Genomic DNA, 20,603 nt, shown 5'->3' with positions numbered 1-20,603 from the left:
TTGCATCTGCAGAAGTTGCATTTGCATTAGCAGCATCTCCAGCACCTGCATTTTTTTCACTTACATCATCTCCAACGGTTGCATTTGCATTAGCAGCATCTTCAGCACTTGCATCTGCATTTGCATCATCTCCAGCACTTGCATTTGCATTTACATCATCAGTAGCACCATCTGCCATAGTTTCATTAGTAGCAGTTGTTGCATCAGTAGCAACATCAGTTGCTTCATCATTTTTAGCCAGAGGTTCATCATTGGCATTATCAGCACCCCAATGTTCTTCCTCTCCAAATGCAGGGTCAATGGACTCTTTGAAATGGCTGCCTTTGTGCCCAAGCTTCCCACATCTTGAACACTTATTCTTTCTTCCTCCAAGTCCTTTTCCCTCTGATTTAGCCCTAATTCTTGTCTTCCTAGGTCTACCAGGTGGCCTATTTTGCAATGGAGCACTCAGTTTAAATCCTGGGTCTACAACATCCCATTGTTGCTTGCCTCCAGAAGTGGTAGATTATCAGCACAAGTAGCCTTGAATTTTGCCACAGAGAAATACTCATGAACATAATGATCAATCTCACTAACTGGACCTCTCATTGAAGTGATAAAGTACAATGCATGTATGCATGGTTGTCCTGTTATTTGCCACTTTCTACAACTACAAGTATGTGTTTGCAAATTAACAGGATATCTCCACTCTCTTTTTTCCTTGTCAATTGCAGTAATCTCTGCCTCAAATGTGCTTCTTTTCACTATGGACATATCAAGGTCTTTTGATTTTGCATGAAGCATAACCATGATTTTTGGGATTATGATGTGCCCATTGTATGTCCCAGCTGCAATCTGCTGTCTCAAGTCAAACTTTTCCATTATGAACTGCCTAATTTTGTCAAGCAAGTCCACAATGTGTACCCCCTTCCACTTCTTAATTTTTGAATTGAATGACTCAGCTAAATTTTTATTGACATAATCAACTTTGCATATTTCATTGAACAAGGCCCTGGCCCATAGTTTGCTATGATGCTCTTCTAGGTACTCTTGGACACCAGGTTTGCTGTATAGCCGTCTAAGATGATAATTGTGTTTTTTCATGCTATATGTCAATGAACAAGGCCACAAATTATCATCAAAAAACTTTCCTCTAATTTTTTTTGGAGAAATTAGCTGCCAAATGCCTCATGCATTCCCTGTGCTCAACTCCTGTGAATACATCTTCAACAGCAGTCTCTAGTCCTTTGCATGCATCTGTGTGGATGACAAGACCTGGTGGATGTCCTGTTAGTTCTTTTAAATTCTGGAAAAACCATGTCCAACTATCTGTATTTTCAGACTCAACAACTCCAACTGCTACTGGGAAGATCTAGTTGCAAGCATCCACTGCACATGCACTCACAAGTTGGCCTTTATATCTGCCATTCAGTGTTGTGCCATCTACTGCAAGATAGGGCCTACATCCATCTAAAAAACCCTGCCAGCATGCTTTGAAAGAAACAAACACTCTTCTAAAGCACTCTTTTTGTCTAGTTTTTCCAGCTATTTTGTACTCTACAGTGTGCTTGTCAATGTTAACTACACTTCTAGGAGATGCTTTCTCAACTTCTGCCTTGTAAGTGTACAACAATTGAAATGAGTCAGTCCACTTACCATAAATGTTGTCCAGTGCCATCTGCTTTCCATAGAACACTCTCATGTATGGGACTTGCAGGCCATATTTTTTCTTCAGGTTCTTTTTCAACTCTGTAACTCCAACCTCTGAATCCTCTAAACCCCAATGCTTCACTGCATCAGCAACCCATCTGCACTTAGCTGACTTCAGTCTTTGCCTTTTGCTTACACTTGGACAAGTATGTGCAGACTGATTCACTTTGACCTGCAATATTGAAAGTTAAATTACATGTCAGACATACTTGCTGCAACAAAAAACTGAAAAATATTTGCAATGTAACTACATATGCACCTACTGTTTGTACCTGAAACAATGAGCTATTTCTCATTAAGGAGGCATGCATCCTCAATCTACACCTCTTATAAGCACAATGAACAGTCAACCTAGTAGGATCACTCTTGTCTACTACATACTCACTCTGAGTTTTAATTGAAAATGTAGCTAGTGCATTCCTACAGTCTAAAGCACTGGAAAATATAGTTCCTTCTTTTAAAGAAGGATCATCTCTGTTGTACTGCACATCTGGCCTTCCATCATCAGAATCCTCACTATATCCCATGTCCTGGTCCTCCTCCAACTCATCTTCACCTGGCTCATCAAACATTCCTTCTGGTGGTGGCATATAATCTTCATCCCCATCATCATCTGTCTTCTTGGCCTTCTGTTTTGTAACAAACTGAGGGAAAAGCCTTTCATCCTCATCATCTGTAGGCCAGTCATCAGGAAGTCCCTCCTCAATATTTGGATCAACAGAATCTCTGCTCTGAGTAGGACCTGCATGTTGGGGAACGTAGCAGAAATTCAAAATTTTCTACGTATCACCAAGATCAATCTATGGAGTCATCTAGCAACGAGAGAGAGGGGAGTGCATCTACATACCCTTGTAGATCGCGCGTGGAAGCATTCAAGAGAACAGGGTTGATGGAGTCGTAATCGTCGTGATCCAAATCACCGATGATCCTAGCGCCAAACGGACGGCACCTCCGCGTTCAACACACGTACGGAGCGGGGACGTCTCCTCCTTCTTGATCCAGCAAGGGGGGAGGGGAAGTTGATGGAGATCCAGTAGCACGACGGCGTGGTGGTGGAAGTAGCGGGATCCCGGCAGGGCTTCGCCAAGCGCAAGCGGGGAGGAAGAGGTGTCACGGGAGGGAGGGAGGCGCCAGGGCTTGGGGTGCTGCTCCCATGCGCCTCCCCACTATATATAGGGGTGGAGGGGGCTGGTTTCTTGCCCTCCAAGTCCATTGGGGCGTTGGCAAAGGTGGGGGAAAGAAATCCCATCATTTCCCTTCCCCACCGATTGTTATCCCCCTTTTTTAGGGATCTTGATCTTATCCCTTCGGGATATGATCTTATTCCTTCTAAGGTGGGATCTTGGTGCGCCTTGACCAGGGGTGTGGGGCCTTGCCCCCACTACCGACGTTCATGTGGGTCCCCCCATGCAGGTGGGCCCCACTTCGGAACCTTCTAGAACTTTCCCGGTACAATACTGAAAAATTCCGAACATTTTCCGGTGGCCAAAATAGGACTTCCCATATATAAATCTTTACCTCCGGACCATTCCGGAACTCCTCGTGACGTCCGCATCTCATCCAGGACTCCGAACAACTTCCGGTTAACCGCATACTAATATCTCTACAACTCTAGCGTCACCGAACCTTAAGTGTGTAGACCCTACGGGTTCGGGAGACATGCAGACATGATCGAGACGACTCTCCGGTCAATAACCAACAGCGGGATCTGGATACCCATGTTGGCTCCCACATGTTCCACGATGATCTCATCGGATGGACCACGATGTCGAGGATTCAATCAATCCCGTATACAATTCCCTTTGTCAATCGGTACGTTACTTGCCCGAGATTCGATCGTCGGTATCCCAATACCTTGTTCAATCTCGTTACCGGCAAGTCACTTTACTCGTACCGTAACGCATGATCCCGTGGCTAACTCCTTAGTCACATTGAGCTCATTATGATGATGCATTACCGAGTGGGCCCAGAGATACCTCTCCGTCATACGGAGTGACAAATCCCAGTCTCGATTCGTGCCAACCCAACAGACACTTTCGGAGATACCTGTAGTGCACTTTTATAGCCACCCAGTTACGTTGTGACGTTTGGTACACCCAAAGCATTCCTACGGTATCCGGGAGTTGCACAATCTCATGGTCTAAGGAAATGATACTTGACATTAGAAAAGCTCTAGCAAACGAACTACACGATCTTGTGCTATGCTTAGGATTGGGTCTTGTCCATCACATCATTCTCCTAATGATGTGATCCCGTTATCAATGACATCCAATGTCCATGGTCAGGAAACCATAACCATCTATTGATCAACGAGCTAGTCAACTAGAGGCTTACTAGGGACATGTTGTGGTCTATGTATTCACACATGTATTACGGTTTCCAGTTAATACAATTATAGCATGAACAACAGACAATTATCATGAACAAGGAAATACAATAATAACCATTTTATTATTGCCTCTAGGGCATATTTCCAACAGTCTCCCACTTGCACTAGAGTAAATAATCTAGTTCACATCACCATGTGATTAACACTCAAAGTTCACATCGCCATGTGACTAATACCCAAGAGTTTACTAGAGTCAATAATCTAGTTCACATCACCATGTGATTAACACTCAATGAGTTCTAGGGTTTGATTATGTTATGCTTACGAGAGAGGTTTTAGTCAACGGGTCTGCAACATTCAGATCCATGTGTGCTTTACAAATCTCTATGTCATCTTGTAGATGTAGCTACCACGCGCTACTTGGAGCTATTCCAAATAACTGCTCTACTATACGAATCCGGTTCACTACTCAGAGTCATCCAGAATAGTGTCAAAGTTTGCATCGACGTAACCCTTTACGACGAACCCCCTTTCCACCTCCATAATCGAGAAAATTCCTTAGTCCACTAGATACTAAGGATAAGTTCGACCGCTGTCATGTGATCCCTTCCTGGATCACTATTGTACCCCTTGACTAACTCATGGCAAGGCACACTTCAGGTGCGGTACACAGCATAGCATATTGTAGAGCCTACGTCTAAAGCATAGGGGACGACCTTCGTCCTTTCTCTTTCTTCTGCCGTGGTCAGGTCTTGAGTCTTACTCAATACACACACCTTGTAACACAGCCAAGAACTCCTTCTTTGCTGATTTATTTTGAACTCCTTCAAAATCTTGTCACGGTACGTATTCATTTGAAAGTACTATTAAGCGTTTTTGATCTATCCTTATAGATCTTGATGCTCAATGTTCAAGTAGCTTAATCCAGGTTTTCCATTGAAAAACACTTTTCAAATAACCCTGTATGCTTTCCAGAAATTCTACATCATTTCTGATCAACAATATGTCAACAACATATACTCATCAGAAATTCTATAGTGCTCCCACCCACTTCTTTGGAAATACAAGTTTCTCATGAACTTTGTATAAACCCAAAATCTTTGATCATCTCATCAAAGCGTTCATTCCAACTCCGAGATGCTTACTCCAATCCTTAGAAGGATTGCTGGAGCTTTGCATACTTGTTAGCATCTTTCAGGATTGACAAAACCTTCTGGTTGTATCACATACAACCTTTCCTCAAGAAAATCGTCGAGGAAACAATGTTTTGACATCCTATCTGCAAGATTTCATAAATAATGCAGTAACTGCTAATATAATTTTAACAGACTCTTAGCATCGCTACGAGTGAGAAAGTCTCATCGCAGTCAACTCCTTGAACTTGCCGGAAAACATCTTAACGACAAGTCGAGCTTTCTTAATGGTGACACTTACCATCATTGTCTGTCTTCCCTTTAAAATCCATCTGTACCCAACAGCCTTACGACCATCAAGTAGTTCTTTCGAAGTCTATACTTTGTTTTCATACATGGATCCTCTCGGATTTTATGGCCTCAAGCCATTCATCGGAATCCGGGCCCACCATCGCTTCTCCATAGCTCGTAGGTTCATTGTTGTCTAGCAACATGACTTCCAAGACAGGATTACGTACCACTCTAAAGTAGTACGCATCCTTGTCGTCCTATGAGGTTTGGTAGTGACTTGATCTGAAGTTTCATGATCACTATCATAAGCTTCCACTTCAATTGGTGTAGGTGCCACAGGAACAACTTCCTGTGCCCTGCTACACATTAGTTGAAGTGACGGTTCAATAACCTCATCAAGTCTCCACCATCCTCCCACTCAATTCTTTCGAGAGAAACTTTTCCTCGAGAAAGGACCCATTTCTAGAAACAATCACTTTTGCTTCCAGATCTGAAATAGGAGGTATACCCAACTGTTTTGGGTATTCTATGAAGATGCATTTATCCGCTTTGGGTTCGAGCTTATTAGCCTGAAACAATTTTCACATAAGCGTCGCAGCCCCAAATTTTTAAGAAACGGCAGCTTAGGTTTCTCTAAACCATAGTTCATACGGTGTCGTCTCAATGGAATTGCGTGGTGCCCTATTTAAAGTGAATGCGGTTGTCTCTAATGCCTAACCCATAAACGATAGTGTAATTCGATAAGAGACATCATGGTATGCACCATATCCAATAGGGTGCAGTTATGATGTTCGGACACACCATCACACTATGGTGTTCCAGGCGTTATTAGTCGTCAAACAATTCCCACAATTTCTTAATTGTGTGCCAAACTCGTAACTCAGATATTCATCTCTATGATCATATCACAGACATTTTATCCTCTTGTCACGACGATCTTCAACTTCACTCTGAAATTACTTGAACCTTTCAATAATTCAGACTTGTGTTTCATCAAGTAAATATTCTTAGCATCTACTCAAATCATCTGTGAAGTAAGAACATAACGATATCCACTGCGTGCCTCAGCACTCATTTGACTGCACACATCAAATGTATTACTTCCAACAAGTTGCTCTCTTGTTCCATCTTACTGAAAACGAGGCCTTTTAGTCATCTTGCCCATGTGGTATGATTTGCATGTCTCAAGTGATTCAAAATCAAGTGAGTCCAAATGATCCATATGTATGGACTTTCTTCATGCATATATACTAATAGACATGGTTCGCATGTCTCAATCTTTTCAAAAACGAGTGAGTCCAAAGATCCATCAACATGGAGCTTCTTCATGCGTTTTATACCAATATGACTCAAGTGGCAGTGCCACAAGTATGTGGTACTATCATTACTATCTTATATCTTTTGGCATGAACATGTGTATCACTACGATCGAGATTCAATAAACCATTCATTTTAGGTGCAAGACCATTGAAGGTATTATTCAAATAGACAGAGTAACCATTATTCTCCTTAAATGAATAACCGTATTGCGATAAACATAATCCAATCATGTCTATGCTCAACGCAAACACCAAATAACAATTATTTAGGTTTAACACCAATCTCGATGGTAGAGGGAGCATGCGATGCTTGATCACATCAACCTTGGAAACACTTCCAACACATATCGTCATATCACCTTTAGCTAGACTCCATTTATTCCGTAGCCTTTTATTTCGAGTTACCAACACTTAGCAACCGAACCGGTATCTAATACACTGGTGCTACTAGAAGTACTAGTAAAGTACACATTAATATAATGTATATCCAATATACTTCTGTCGACCTTGCCTGCCTTCTCATCTACCAAGTATCTAGGGTAGTTCTGCTTCAGTGACCGTTCCCCTCATTACAGAAGCACTTAGTCTCGGGTTTGGGTTCAACCTTGGGTTTCTTCACTAGAGCTGCAACTGATTTGCCGTTTCATGAAGTATCCCTTCTTTCCCTTGCTCTTCTTGAAACTAGTGGTTTTACTAACCATCAACAATTGATGCTCCTACTTGATTTCTACTTTCACGGGGTCAAACATCGCGAGTTGCTCAAGGATCATCATGTCTATCCCTGATATGTTATAGTTCATCACGAAGCTCTAATAGCTTGGTGGCAGTGACTATGGAGAACCATCACTATCTCATCTGGAAGATTAACTCCCACTCGATTCAAGCGATTGTAGTACTCAGACAATCTGAGCACATGCTCAACGATTGAGCTTTTCTCCCTTAGTTTGCAGGCTTAAGAATCTTGTCAGAGGTCTCATACGTCTTGACGTGGGCACTAGTCTGAAATCCCAATTTCAGTCTTTGGAACATCTCATATGTTTTGCGAAGTTTAAAAAACGTCTTTGGCGCCTCAATTCTAAACCATTAGCATTACACACTGAACTATCACGTAGTCATCAAAACGTGTATGTCAGATGTTTCGCAACATCTACAGACAACGCTCGAGGTTCAGCACACCGAGTGGTGCATTAAGGACATAAGCCTTCTGTGCAGCAATGAGGACAATCCTCAGTTTATGGACCCACTCCGTATAATTGCTACTATCAACTTTCAACTAAATTTTCTCTAGGAACATATCTTAAACAGTAGAACTAAAGCGTAAGCTACGACATAATTTGCAAAGACCTTTTGACTATGTTCATGATAATTAAGTTCATCTAATCAAATTATTTAATGAACTCCCACTCAGATAGACATTCCTCTAGTCATCTAAGTGATACATGATCCGAGTCAACTAGGCCGTGTCCGATCATTACGTGAGACGGACTAGTCATCGTCGGTGAACATCTCCATGTTGATCGTATCTACTATACGACTCATGTTCGACCTTTCGGTCTCTTGTGTTCCGAGGCCATGTCTGTACATGCTAGGCTTGTCAAGTCAACCTAAGTGTTTCGCATGTGTAAATCTGGCTTACACCCGTTGTATGCGAACGTTAGAATCTATCACACCCGATCATCACGTGGTGCTTCGAAACAACGAACCTTCGCAACAGTGCACAGTTAGGGGGAACACATCTCTTGAAATTTTAGTGAGAGATCATCTTATTTATGCTACCGTCGTTCTAAGCAAATAAGATGTAAACATGACAAACATCACATGCAAATCATAAAGTGACATGATATGGCCAATATCATCTTGCGCCTTTTGATCTCCATCTTCGAGGCGCGGCATGATCACCTTCGTCACCGGCATGACATCATGATCTCCATCATCATGATCTCCATCATCGTGTCTTCATGAAGTTGTCTCGCCAACTATTACTTCTACTACTATGGCTAACGGTTAGCAATAAAGTAAAGTAATTACATGGCATTTTTCATTGACACGCAGGTCATACTATAAATTAAGACAACTCCTATGGCTCCTGCCGGTTGTCTTTCTCATCGACATGCAAGTCGTGATTCCTATTACAAGAACATGATCAATCTCATACGTCACATATATATAATTCATCACATCCTTTTGGCCATATCACATCACATAGCATACCCTGCAAAAACAAGTTAGACGTCCTCTAATTGTTGTTGCATCTTTTACGTGGCTGCTATGGGTTTCTAGCAAGAACGTTTCTTACCTACGCAAAGGCCACAACGGTGATATGCCAATTTCTATTTACCCTTCATAAGGACCCTCTCATCGAATCCGATCCGACTAAAGTGGGAGAGACAGACACCCGCTAGCCACCTTATGCATCAAGTGCATGTCAGTCGGTGGAACCTGTCTCACGTAAGTGTACGTGTAAGGTCGGTCCGGGCCGCTTCATCCCACAATGCCGCCGAATCAAGATAAGACTAGTAACGCCAAGCAAATTGAACAAATCATCGCCCACAACTACTTTGTGTTCTACTCGTGCATAGAATCTACGCATAGACCTGGCTCATGATGCCACTGTTGGGGAACGTAGCAGAAATTCAAAATTTTCTACGTATCACCAAGATCAATCTATGGAGTCATCTAGCAACGAGAGAGAGGGGAGTGCATCTACATACCCTTGTAGATCGCGCGCGGAAGCGTTCAAGAGAACGGGGTTGATGGAGTCGTACTCGTCGTGATCCAAATCACCGATGATCCTAGCGCCGAACGGACGGCACCTCCGCGTTCAACACACGTACGGAGCGGGGACGTCTCCTCCTTCTTGATCCATCAAGGGGGAGGAGAAGTTGATGGAGATCCAGTAGCACGACGGCGTGGTGGTGGAAGTAGAGGGATCCCGGCAAGGCTTCGCCAAGCGCAAGCGGGGAGGAAGAGGTGTCACGGGAGGGAGGGAGGCGCCAGGGCTTGGGGTGCTGCTCCCATGCGCCTCCCCACTATATATAGGGGTGGAGGGGGCTGGTTTCTTGCCCTCCAAGTCCATTGGGGCGTTGGCAAAGGTGGGGGAAAGAAATACCATCATTTCCCTTCCCCACCGATTGTTATCCCCCTTTTTTAGGGATCTTGATCTTATCCCTTCGGGATATGATCTTATTCCTTCTAAGGTGGGATCTTGGTGCGCCTTGACCAGGGGTGTGGGGCCTTGCCCCCACTACCCACGTTCATGTGGGTCCCCCCATGCAGGTGGGCCCCACTTCGGAACCTTCTAGAACCTTCCCGGTACAATACCGAAAAATTCCGAACATTTTCCGGTGGCCAAAATAGGACTTCCCATATATAAATCTTTACCTCCGGACCATTCCGGAACTCCTCGTGACGTCCGGATCTCATCCAGGACTCCGAACAACTTTCGGTTAACCGCATACTAATATCTCTACAACTCTAGCGTCACCGAACCTTAAGTGTGTAGACCCTACGGGTTCGGGAGACATGCAGACATGACCGAGACGACTCTCCGGTCAATAACCAACAGCGGGATCTGGATACCCATGTTGGCTCCCACATGTTCCACGATGATCTCATCGGATGGACCACGATGTCGAGGATTCAATCAATCCCGTATACAATTCCCTTTGTCAATCGGTACGTTACTTGCCCGAGATTCGATCGTCGGTATCCCAATACCTTGTTCAATCTCGTTACCGGCAAGTCACTTTACTCGTACCGTAACGCATGATCCCGTGGCTAACTCCTTAGTCACATTGAGCTCATTATGATGATGCATTACAGAGTGGGCCCAGAGATACCTCTCCGTCATATCGAGTGACAAATCCCAGTCTCGATTCGTGCCAACCCAACAGACACTTTCGGAGATACCTGTAGTGCACCTTTATAGCCACCCAGTTACGTTGTGACGTTTGGTACACCCAAAGCATTCCTACGGTATCCGGGAGTTGCACAATCTCATGGTCTAAGGAAATGATACTTGACATTAGAAAAGCTCTAGCAAACGAACTACACGATCTTGTGCTATGCTTAGGATTGGGTCTTGTCCATCACATCATTCTCCTAATGATGTGATCCCGTTATCAATGACATCCAATGTACATGGTCAGGAAACCATAACCATCTATTGATCAACGAGCTAGTCAACTAGAGGCTTACTAGGGACATGTTGTGGTCTATGTATTCACACATGTATTACGGTTTCCAGTTAATCCAATTATAGCATGAACAACAGACAATTATCATGAACAAGGAAATACAATAATAACCATTTTATTATTGCCTCTAGGGCATATTTCCAACACTGCATAAATAGGAACTTGCTCTGATGGTGTTCCTGGTACCTGCATAGAGCTTTCTCCTGCATCTGAAGCTCTCTTCTGACTGCTAACACTTGTTTTTCTCCCCCTGGATATTCTGCTCCTACCTCTAGAACTAGTAGATTGTGATTTTCTGCCACTGCTCTCTGTCAATCCTCTTTTTCTTTGTATGACATTGATTTCCAATTTGAGTGGGAAATGAGCATGAATTCTAAACATTTTTTCTAACTCAGCATCACATTGGACTGGGACCCAAACTGAACTATCAATATCCCAGTACCTGAATTCAACTGCATCATGTATTCCCCACGGGTATTTAGCACATATTTGAGATCTGAACTGCACAAACTTCAGTGTGCTCTCCACTGCCAAAGGAAATGAAAATCCTGTGTTCCCTGCTTTTGTACCAGCAGGAACTAGAAGAGTTGTTTCCATTCTACAATCCAAACATATATAGTCCACCCTACGAATGACAATGAAAAACAGGAAAAAAAAATTGAACCAAATGAGCACTACGAACGCAGATGAACACTAGGAATCAAATCGAACTACAATACGTATAACAGGCTTCAGATCTGAAAGTACTGCACTTACCCCTTCGGATTTGTGCTCCCTTCATGGCCGCCGCCGGCGCCGCAACCACCGTCGACCTCCGTCCACAGCGGTTGGCTCCGAATCGCAGCACAACTCACGTAAAGAGTCAGGTCCACCGAATCTCCACCGTGCCCGCCATTGATCTGGAGTTTTCCATGGTGGGGATCGAAGCCGCTAGGGTTCAGGTGAGGGGGCCATTTGGGGAAGAGAGAGATAGGGTTAGGGTCGAGCGAGAGAAAGAGCACACAGTGAGAGTGAAGCGAAGAGGTAAGAGAGGACCCACATGTAAGAAAGAGGGGCAAATATGTCAAACTGACGGCAAGTTAGCGGTCAAACAGCCTTGACTGGACGGAAACGGAGTGGAGGGGCATTTCTATAAGTGGCACTGACGGCAGAGGGGCAAAACTGAGCATACCCGAAAACTAGGGGCAAAACTGAGTAGTGGGTTCGAGTTAGGGGCACAGATGTAAATGTCCCTTTGAAGAAAACAAAATATTATGTTTTCTTATTTTAATAGGAGATGATGAACATACCCCATGCTTAATCCAAAAATCTTAACAAGACAAAAAGAATGAATATTAAATAAATGAATTATTATTATACTTACCATTCAAAATTAAGTTACTTATAGGATATTTGCGTTATGTTTCGGGATGCTAACAAATATTACCAATTTGTTTTCCAGTTTGTTGTAATATTAAAGATAATCACTTTCATGATTATTAAACTTTCAAGATATGATTGCTGTATTTTCATATTCATCATTCCTTCAATGGTTCGCACACAACAAATGTATTTTTCTACTAGATGGGAAAAAAATGGTTACCAGAGTATTGAACCAATGTAGCATTACAAAACTAGCCCGTACAGATGCACGGGTTCATGACTAGTTGCCATAATTTGAATTGAAAATTTCTGATCAATCCGATCTGATACTTTTATATATTCAACATTTGATCTAGCTTCAGAGCATTTCCCAACTGAATTTTGTGTAAATGATTATAAGCGGAAGTTCTTGATATACGCGGAAATATGGTAACCAATATAGAAAAATATACTTAAACTCGCATATTACTAAGTTATTAGCTGATTTTCAACCCTGCCCTCCCAAACGTTGCTAGTGCAAATACAAAGAGGACAGTTAATTACAATTAAAAAACGGCGTGGCATTGCACGCTTCGGACATGGATCAATCGTACACTTAGCTTCATTGGTCCTTGTGCCACAATGTAAACCCTAAAGCAGCCACACACATTCCCCATGACAAAATGGGCAGGTGGTTGGATAGCTAGGGATAGTGGAACGCTGTAGCGATAAAGTGATGGCCGGTTGCACATTTCAAGGCGCATGGATGGCTATCAATGCACAATCACCGAATGACGACGCATTGCCATCTCGTATACATACAGACATACTGCACTTAATCAACACGTATAGAGAACCTTCAACGACGATCGATGATGGCCGGCGCTCAAGAGCAAAGGCTCAAGCTGCTGGGGCCGGGGACCGGGGTGAGCATGTACACGATTCGCGTCCAGATGGCGCTCTGCATCAAGGAGCTGAGCTACGACTTCCTCCCCGAGGACCCCTGGAGCAAGAGCGACCTCCTCCTTGCGTCCAACCCCGTGTACAAGAAGCTCCCCGTCCTCATCCACACTGGCAGACCCGTCTGCGAGTCGCTCATCATTGTGCAGTACCTTGACGACGCCTTCGCCGGCAACAGCACTTCCATCCTCCCCACCGACCCCTACAGCCGTGCCGTCGCCCGCTTTTGGGCTTCCTACATCGACGACAAGGTTTGTTTCCTATCGTTTGGTTTGAGCTTGGAGAGTCGGAGTTGCATCTGTTGGTGCTGCCTCCTCGCAGCGCCTCTTCTGCCTTATTAGCGCTGCCTGTCACATCTCTCTCTTCTCTCAAGAACACACAACCATGGTAGAAACTAACACGCACAGTCGCTAAGGAGAAAACTACCTTTGTGTTTGCTCCCGGTGAGAAACACGTATGCTACATTGTTTCCTCCAACTGACTCAACTTTTTCATTACTCAATGTCATCCGTATATACACAGCTAACACGGCCAGTACTAGCCTGATCTACTTCATGCGTACGTGCACCCAGAACGTGTCCCACTAACTCCACTAAGCAGCTACATGCACGTCATGCTCAACGCTTGTCAATCTCTTCTCTACGGCCATAGGACCTGGCTAGCATGCGATGCACACGCACTAACGAACTACCCTACAAGGCGACTAACTAACTAATCCATGCAGCTAACATACTCTCATGCTCTACGGCCTTTGACTGTGGCAGCCGCTTCACACGGCCCTCCGGCATCTCACACGTAGTCACGTACGCCGTCTCTCACGGCATGTACAATGATGTACAGTCAGCCGTCCGTAACATCAGCCACGTAGGAGAAAAAATGACATGGGAGAGAGAAAGGGAAAACTGCTCGCATCTGTCTGTAGAAATAAAGACGGTCTGTTCCCATGTGAATCGCTGCTTATAGACGGTCAATTTGCCGTTGTACCGAGGCCGCCGCTTATCGTGCGTCGCATTTATCTCATGCTTCGGGAAAACATACTTTCCCCGTCTCCCGCGAACCTAAAAAACAGTTTTTCCTTCTCCCATGGACTTTGTATGCACATACGTTACAGCCGGCCAAATAGCCAACTTGTTGTACGTGCTGTCTACAGCGTAGTCCATAGATGACGTGTATTCATGCTATAGACAGAAGCCGACTGAACCAGTGTACATGCCCAACTCACCGTCCACCCTCTCCGAAAAAATGACTAACTGTCTTCGTACGCAAAGCACGTACACCTTGCTGGCACCAACTACAACTAGCTACATGCGGAACTCAAAACTACCTGCTGATACATCATGATAAGATTACTGCTAACAACATCTCACAGGCGCCGTTGTGTTTTGTTGCCGCAGTTGTTCCCTTCATGCATCGGCATTCTCAAGACGGCAAAGCAGCATGAGAGAGCCGACAAGGTGGAGGAGACCTTGGCGGCGTTCGGGCTCTTAGAGGCCGCCCTGGCGGAGTGCTCCAAAGAAGGGGAGGCTGAGGCACTGTTCTTTGGCGGTGGCTCTCTCGGGCTGCTCGACATTGCCCTGGGGTGCTATCTTCCCTGGATCAAAGCGATAGGCCACCTTGCCGCCATGCCGCCGTTCCTCGACGCGGCTAGGACACCAAAGCTGGCCGCGTGGGCGGAGCGGTTCAGGGCCGCCGAGGCGGTTAGGGCGCTGCTGCCTGCGGAGGACAAGGTGGAGGAGTACATCTCAACGGTTCTTTATCCAAAGTGGAACGCCGCGCTCACTGCGTCGGCAACTAATTAGAGATCATGTCGCCCCGTTCCATCGTTGTTGCTGTGCTCGCCTTCAAATTCAGTTGGTGTTTTCACGAGTTGTTGTGCTCGTTGAACTTTTTTACTCCCTCTGTCCCAAAATGTAAGAACGTTTTTAACACTATACTAGTATAAAAACATTCTTATATTATGGGACGGAGGGAGTACTTGGTTATTAGGGTCTGATCGCCATGGATGGTGCACATGCGTGCACTGTCTTGGATCTGACTTTGCTGTTTTGGGAATAAATTAAAGCTTCGTCTATCTTTCATCGCTTTGTCAAGGACGTTTTTTTTTCGAAACTATCATATCTTTCCCTAATCTCTCCCTAATAATAATAATAATAATAATAATAATAATAATAATAATAATAATAAAGCACGGATTGACTTTGTCGGGTTCACCGTCACAATGCGCTTTCTTCTCATGTCATAATACGCTTTTATGATTTGTATGGACAAAATTGTAATATAAACGAGGTGGTACTAATCTCCTAAGCACGTAATTAATTCAGATTTTCGTCCTCGTCCGAGACGGGCTGCACTATTTTCCACCGGCCCATCTCAGCTGGCAAACGATGCAAAAATAGAGGAGCTACGTGGAGTCGAACTCAGGTCCTCCCGTTCAGCGTATAAAGCAGCGACCAGTTGACATAGCACATGTTTGTGTGTTGTATGTAAGAGGGTTCGTCCAATTATGAATAGTCCCACCTCGGCCCTCTACATCCAACCATAACAGTTTTTTTAAGGGACTAGCAAACAAGCCCGTGCGTTTTTTTAAGGGATACGTGGAGACATTCTTTGTTTGATTGCCATATGTCACGTTGTGTCTGGGCCCTGGCTGATCAGGAACTGACAGAGAAATAACGATCTCAAACCGAACAGAGGATGCTCGACTGTGGATGTTCTGGTTACTGGATACTCTAAAAGAGCAGGAAGTTGTTCATATTTTGATCACAATGTGGGCCATATGGTGGGCGCGACTCCGTGCTATCCATGATGAGCAGTACCAAAGCCCCCTGAGCACTTCGGTTTTTATCAAGAAATTTCTGGTGGATCTTGATTGTATGGCTATGTACAAGTCACGCCTGAGGGACTTGCATGCAAAGCCAAAGGACCTGCATGTATCAGCAGGAAACTCGAGGACTAGAGCGACATCATCTGGTTGGCTTCCTCCAACCGATGAAGAAGCGAAGCTAAACGTTGATGGAGGCGTGTCCAGATCTGGTAGAAGGGGCGCAACAGCTGTGGTCTGCCGTGACAGAGCGGGAGCTTTTCTTGGAGCTTCAGCCAGAGTTTTTGAGGGTCTCATGGATCCGCCCTTGTTGGAAGCACAATCATGCAATGAAGCCCTTGCTTTGGCGATGGATCTCAATCTCGACTCTATATGCGTGGCTTCGGACTGTGCTGCTGTTATTTCCATGATAGGCTCGGATGTTCCCTGCCAGTTTGCCTCGGTTTTGAGTGAGATAAATCATAGGGCTAGATTTTTTCCTAATATCCGTTTTATTCATGAGAATAGGAAGCATAATTTTGAAGCGCATGCTCTTGCCAGATGATGTCGCTCTAGTCCTCGAGTTTCCTACTGATACATGCAGGTCCTTTGGCTTTGCATGCAAGTCCCTCAGGCGTGACTTGTGCATAGCCATACAATCAAGATCCACCAGAAATTTCTTGATAAAAACCGAAGTGCTCAGGGGGCTTTGGTACTGCTCATCATGGATAGCACGGCGTCGCGCCCACCATATGGCCCACATTGTGATCAAAATATGAACAACTTCCTGCTCTTTTAGAGTATCCAGTAACCAGAACATCCATAGTCGAGCATCCTCTGTTCGGTTTGAGATCGTTATTTCTGTCAGTTCCTCATCAGCCAGGGCCCAGACACAACGTGACATATGGCAATCAAACAAAGAATGTCTCCACGTATCCACTGCCGCTTGGCAGAGCGGGCAAGCCGGCGAGTCTGTCATCTTCCTGTGCTTCTTAACCTCGCCGGTGGGGATCGATGTCTTGGCTAGCCGCCAAGCAAAAAATTTGATTTTGGATGGGATGCTCAAATTCCAGAGTTTGCCCCAAGACTTCTTATCTGCATCCGAATCTGAATGCCCCGGAACATGCTCCAACCAGTCCGTTCTCTGTTGCTTTGTAGTCGCCAGTAAACGGTATGCAGACCGTACTAAAAAAGTGCCTCTTCTGTCATAGTGCCAGGCCCAAAAATCAGATTGAACTCGTGTACTCAAAGGGATATTCAGTATCGCTTCCTTGTCCATTGCATAAAAGTGCTCATCGAGAACATCAATATTCCAGCCCGCAGTAGTGTGGTCAAGCAACTCTGACACAAGTTGCGGCGGGTTTGGGGTCTTTGGGCACACCGGCCGTAGCTTATAATCTCGCGGTATCCAGTTGTCATGCCAAATGCTCGTCTCGCTTCCCGTCCCAATCCTTTTGATGATTCCCAATTTCAGGGTGTCACACCCCTCATGTATGGAGCGCCAGACTTGAGACGGATTGCTTCCCAGCTCAGCTTCCAGAACGGTGCAAGTAGGATAATAAACAGCCTTTAATATGCGTGCACTTAACGAATCAGGATCTTGCAAGAGGCGCCAGGCTTGACGGGCAAGTAAGGCTAAGTTAAAAAGCTCGATGTCACGAAAGCCCATACCTCCCATAAATTTCGGTTGCGTCATGACTTCCCACGAGACCCATGCAGTTTTCCTTTCTCCCTTCTTAGTTCCCCACCAAAACTTCCGAAGCAAGCCATTAATATGAAGGCATAGGCCCCTCAGTAGCTTGAAACACGCCATTGAATATGTAGGTATCGCTTGCGCCACAGATTTTATAAGAACTTCTTTGCCACCCACCGAAAGGGCCTTTTCCATCCACCCTTGGACATGTTTCCAAATCTTGTCCTTTAGGTACTTGAAGGATCCCTCTTTTGCTCTTCCGACATCCGAAGGGAGCCCTAAGTACTTCTCCGATAATTGTTCATTATTAACATCCAAGACTCACATAACTTCTTTCCTCAAGTCCTCAGAACACCCCTTGCTGAAAAAGATTGATGACTTGTCTTTATTAATACGTTGTCCCGACGCATCACAATATCTCTGAAGCAAAACATTGACCCGTGTTGCCATCTCGGGTGTAGCGTCAAAAAGAGCAAACTGTCATCAGCAAAAAGGAGATGATTAACAATTGGAGCATCTGGAGCTACCTGAATGCCATGGATACTCTCCCCTGGGATCAAAGATTTCAACAAAGATGAGAGGCCTTCTGCCGCCAACAGAAAGAGATAGGGCGAATTGGGGTCACCCTGTCGTAAGCCTCGGGTTGGCTTGAATTCCTCTAACTTGCCTCCATTAAACATGACTGAAAAAGAAACAGAAGTAACACACTTCATGATAGTTTCGGTGAACCGAGGACTGAAACCTAGTTTCAACATTACTGCCTTCAAATATGGCCACTCGAGTCTGTCATAGGCCTTCATCATATCGAGTTTTAGAGCACAGAATCTGTTTCCCTTCAACTTCCTTGTTTTCATAGAGTGTAGGAACTCATAAGAAGAGATGAAATTGTCGGTGATTAGACGACCAGGTACAAATGCAGATTGTTCCTCTGAAATGGTCTCGGGGAGAATGAGTTTGAGCCGGTTAGCCAATACCTTTGAAGCAATCTTGAAGATCACATTGCATAGGCTTATCGGTCGGAACTGTGCTAAATTTTTTGGACTAGCAATCTTGGGAATGAGAACGATGAAAGTTTTGTTTATCTCCTCCGGTGAATCATCACCACTCAGAACACGCAGCACCATATCGGTTACCTCGTCACCACATAACTCCCAGTGACGCTGAAAAAAGTGAGCGGGAAAGCCATCGGGCCCCGGGGCCTTTGTCGGGAACATTTGGAAGAGTGCAGACTTCACCTCTTCCTTGGTATAAGGGGCGTTCAACATACTATTCATTTGGCCATTCACTTTAACCGGTATGTGAGAGAGAACTTCTTCCATTCCAATGGTATTTTCCGAAGCATATAAGTTCTCGTAGAAGCTAGTTGCCATCGCTGCCATCTCCTCCGGATCGGACGTCATAGAGCCATCAGCTCTCTGGAGCTCCAAAATGTGATTCTTGGCTTTCCTTGCACTAGCTTTTTTGTGAAAAAAATTTGTATTACTGTCCCCTTCAGCGAACCATTGTATACGGGCCCTTTGACGCCACATGATCTCTTCCCGACAGCACAACTCGACCATCCGAGCTTCAACTTCCTCCTCTTCCGTGCTTGGTCCGACTCGCATAGGTGCCGCTCGCAATTCCTCAAGCCTCTTGCGGAGTTGTCTGAGTTCAGATCGAACTGAACCAAAAGTGAATCGCCCCCACTTCTGTAGGTCTGTCGCCAAACTAGCTAGCTTTTCTGAAAATTCAGAAACTGACTGAGCCCTGTCTTTGGCTTTCCATACATTCTCCAGAACAGCCCCAAACCGACCATCTCGTTCCCACATGCATTCATATCGGAAGGGCCGCTGGGCTGCCCGAACACTCTCACTGACTAAGTCAGTCGCCAATAGAATTGGGGAGTGGTCCGACTTGACCGCCGTGAGATGCTCTACACTGGCAAACGGAAATAGGGCGGACCAAGAAGCTGACGCAAGTGCCCTGTCGAGGCGAACTCGACAGTAATGACCACCAGAAACCTTCTTCTCCCATGTCCAGTCCAGCCCCCTATAGCCCAAGTCCGCTAGGGCACATAAATCAGTTGCCTCACGGAAAGCCTCCATCTGCGCACTATCTCTCTCATTTACTCCCATCTGCTCTTCTTTCCTGAGAATTTCATTGAAGTCCCCAATACACAGCCACGGCAGAGTGCTTTCGCTTCTCAAACGCTTCATCATATCCCACGTTTTATAGCGGAGGCTTCTATTTGCTTCACCATAGAAACACGAGAGCCGCCATTGTTCCTTCAATGGTTCCTTAACCCATGCATCCACATGATACCGAGAAAAGTTTTTTATTGAAACATCCAGAGAATTTTTCCAAAACATACATATGCCGCCACTGCGGCTAGAACTACCAACTCCAAAACTGAAATCAAAACCTAACGAAAAACATAGACCTTCAACACGATTCTTCGGCAGTTGAGTTTCAACTAAACAAAGAATCAACGGCGAACTCCTCTCCACGAGATCACGGAGTTCTCTGACCGTCGCAGGGTCGCCAATCCCGCGACAGTTCCAGCATAATGTTTTCATTGGGCCTGGCGGCGCCCCGGCTCGGAGCCCGCCAATAACGCCATCTTATTATCCTTCATCGGTGAGGAGCCTTTCTTAGCTTTCTTCGATTCCCTTGGAGACACCTACGTCGAGGTGTTTCCACGGGAGAGTTTTCTGGTTCTCCCGATTCGTTTCAGTCAAAAAGACAAATCAGGACGCAATGGGCCGGCCCATTAGCGTACCAACAGCCCAAGCCAGTAAAAACCTTTCCAAGGAAAAATACTGCCCAACCAGGAATCGAACCCAGCAGCTCACGCTAGAGCGTTCAGAAAGCTA

At 45.0% G+C, this 20,603-nt stretch overlaps 1 protein-coding gene across 1 annotated transcript; it reads left to right on the top strand.

Annotated features, from left to right (window-relative positions):
- Nucleotides 1–13,138: 13,138 nt before the first annotated feature.
- LOC109769788 (probable glutathione S-transferase GSTU6) lies at nt 13,139–15,329 on the top strand. The gene is made up of 2 exons (XM_020328525.4): nt 13,139–13,509; nt 14,653–15,329. Exons 1-2 carry the CDS (start codon nt 13,171–13,173, stop codon nt 15,055–15,057), a joined length of 744 nt encoding a protein of 247 aa, XP_020184114.2. The 5' UTR covers nt 13,139–13,170; the 3' UTR covers nt 15,058–15,329.
- The last annotated feature ends 5,274 nt before the right edge of the window (nt 15,330–20,603 follow it).

This window comes from Aegilops tauschii, chromosome 3 (assembly GCF_002575655.3).
Source record: "Aegilops tauschii subsp. strangulata cultivar AL8/78 chromosome 3, Aet v6.0, whole genome shotgun sequence".
Lineage (NCBI taxonomy): Eukaryota > Viridiplantae > Streptophyta > Magnoliopsida > Poales > Poaceae > Aegilops > Aegilops tauschii.
This window is presented reverse-complemented; position numbering and strand designations above follow the sequence as displayed.